This window comes from Borostomias antarcticus (assembly GCF_949987555.1).
Source record: "Borostomias antarcticus genome assembly, contig: scaffold_116, whole genome shotgun sequence".
In the NCBI taxonomy this organism is placed as follows: Eukaryota; Metazoa; Chordata; class Actinopteri; order Stomiiformes; family Stomiidae; genus Borostomias; species Borostomias antarcticus.
In genome coordinates, this window is record NW_028175885.1 from 356,261 (window position 1) to 358,760 (window position 2,500).

At 49.8% G+C, this 2,500-nt stretch overlaps 1 protein-coding gene across 1 annotated transcript in view; it reads left to right on the forward strand.

The window, feature by feature from the left end:
* LOC311329089 (RPA-related protein RADX) overlaps window positions 1–1,120 on the forward strand; it is a gene marked incomplete at its 5' end in the record, with an annotated part of 7,357 nt that extends 6,237 nt beyond the window's left edge. Inside the window, one exon of the mRNA XM_084462976.1 lies at window positions 669–1,120. Coding sequence (XP_084319102.1) covers window positions 669–793 — 125 coding nt within the window. The 3' untranslated portion in view covers window positions 794–1,120. The remainder of the gene's footprint in view (window positions 1–668) is intronic.
* Window positions 1,121–2,500: the final 1,380 nt, after the last annotated feature.

Below are 2,500 nucleotides of genomic sequence, written 5' to 3' on the forward strand. Positions count from 1 at the left end.
CACACACACACACCCTCCCGCACCAGGTCAGTACCACACACACACACACACACACACACACACTCACCAGGTCAGTACCACACACACACACACACACACACACACACACACTCACCAGGTCAGTACCACACACACACACACACACACACACACACACTCACCAGGTCAGTACCACACACACACACACACACACACACACACACCCTCCCGCACCAGGTCAGTACCACACACACACACACACCAGGTCAGTACCACACACACACACACACACACACACACACACACACACACACACCAGGTCAGTACCACACACACACACACACACACACACACCAGGTCAGTACCACACACACACACACACACACACACACACACACACACACCAGGTCAGTACTACACACACACACACACACACACACACCAGGTCAGTACCACACACACACACACACACACACTCCTAGACCTGGTCATCACAACACACACACACACACACACTCCTAGACCTGGTCAACACGACACACACACACACACACACACACTCCTAGACCTGGTCAACACGACACACACACACACACTCCTAGACCTGGTCAACACGACACACACACAGTGTGTCACTGATGATGATGATGATGATGATGATGATGATGATGTTTCCTCTCTGCTCCTAGCTGACCTGGTTGCCACGGCGAGCCAGCTGGCCAATCAGAGGCTTGTGTGTGTCCTTGAGGCGTGCTCTCTGGGCGGAGCCAGCGTGGAGCTAATACTGACCAGAGCATTCCCTCTCCGAGACTAACCACACACACACACACACACACACACACACACACACACACACACACACACACACACCCTCTCAGAGACTAACCACACACACACACACACACACACACACACCCTCTCAGAGACTGACCCCCACACACACACACACACACACACACACACACACCCTCTCAGAGACTAACCACACACACACACACACACACACACACACACACACACCCCCTCTCAGAGACTAACCACACACACACACACACACACACACACACAGACACACCCTCTCAGAGACTAACCACACACACACACACACACACACACACACACACACACCCCCTCTCAGAGACTAACCACACACACACACACACACACACACACACAGACACACCCTCTCAGAGACTAACCACACACACACACACACACACACACACACACACCCTCTCAGAGACTGACCACACACACACACACACACACACACACACACACCCTCTCAGAGACTGACCCACACACACACACACACACACACACACACACACACACACATACCCTCTCAGAGACTGACCACACACACACACACACCCTCTCAGAGACTAACCACACACACACACACACACACACACACACCCTCTCAGAGACTAACCACACACACACACACACACACACACACACACACGAAATACATTTTGATATTGTGTTCTGTTGTTTGTTTGTAAACACACTCTTATTCATGGACATGTTCTGCTCTGTTCTGGCGTGTTTTATTTATGGACATGTTCTGCTCTGTTCTGCTCTGTTCTAGTGTGTTTCATTCATGGACATGTTCTGCTCTGTTCTAGTGTGTTTGATTCATGGACATGTTCTGCTCTGTTGTGTTTGATTCATGGACATGTTCTGGTGTGTTCTGCTCTGTTCTGGTGTGTTTTATATAAACGTTGTTTCTCAGCAGCTGACTGGGCTCTTTTCCTTTAAATACACCACAACTCTGTTCATTCAAAAAGTTTTATTGGTCATGTTGAGGGAATACACATGAGTACGTCCTTCTATGGGTCATCCTGTCAGAATACACATGAGTACGTCCTTCTATGGGTCATCCTGTCAATCAAACGTTGTTGTTGGTCCTGTCTTGACCGGTGCAGACAGAGGAGGTCCAGAGGAGGAGAACGTCCCTCCCTCATGGTCCAGAGGAGGAGAACATCCCTCCCTCATGATCCAGAGGAGGAGAACATCCCTCCCTCATGGTCCAGAGGAGGAGAACATCCCTCCCTCATGATCCAGAGGAGGAGAACATCCCTCCCTCATGATCCAGAGGAGGAGAACATCCCTCCATCATCCATCATCTCGTCTGACACAGTCCAGGACGTCCAGCTGACTAGATACCATGATGGACCACTTCATATTTACAACCATTTCAGCCTGTCCAAGCGTGTGTGTCTAGAGCGTGTGTGTGTGTATAGAGTGTGTATGTCAAGTATGTGTGTGTGTGTGTGTCTAGAGTGTGTGTCTAGAGTGTGTATGTCAAGTATGTGTGTGTGTGTGTGTCTAGAGTGTGTGTCTAGAGTGTGTGTCTAGAGTGTGTGTGTGTCTGTGTCTAGAGCGTGTGTGTCTAGAGTGTGTGTGTGTGTGTCTAGAGTGTGTGTGTGTCTAGAGTGTGTGTGTGTCTAGTGTGTGTGTGTGTGTCTAGAGTGTGTGTGTGTGTGTGTGTGTGTGTGTGTCTAGAGTGTGTGTG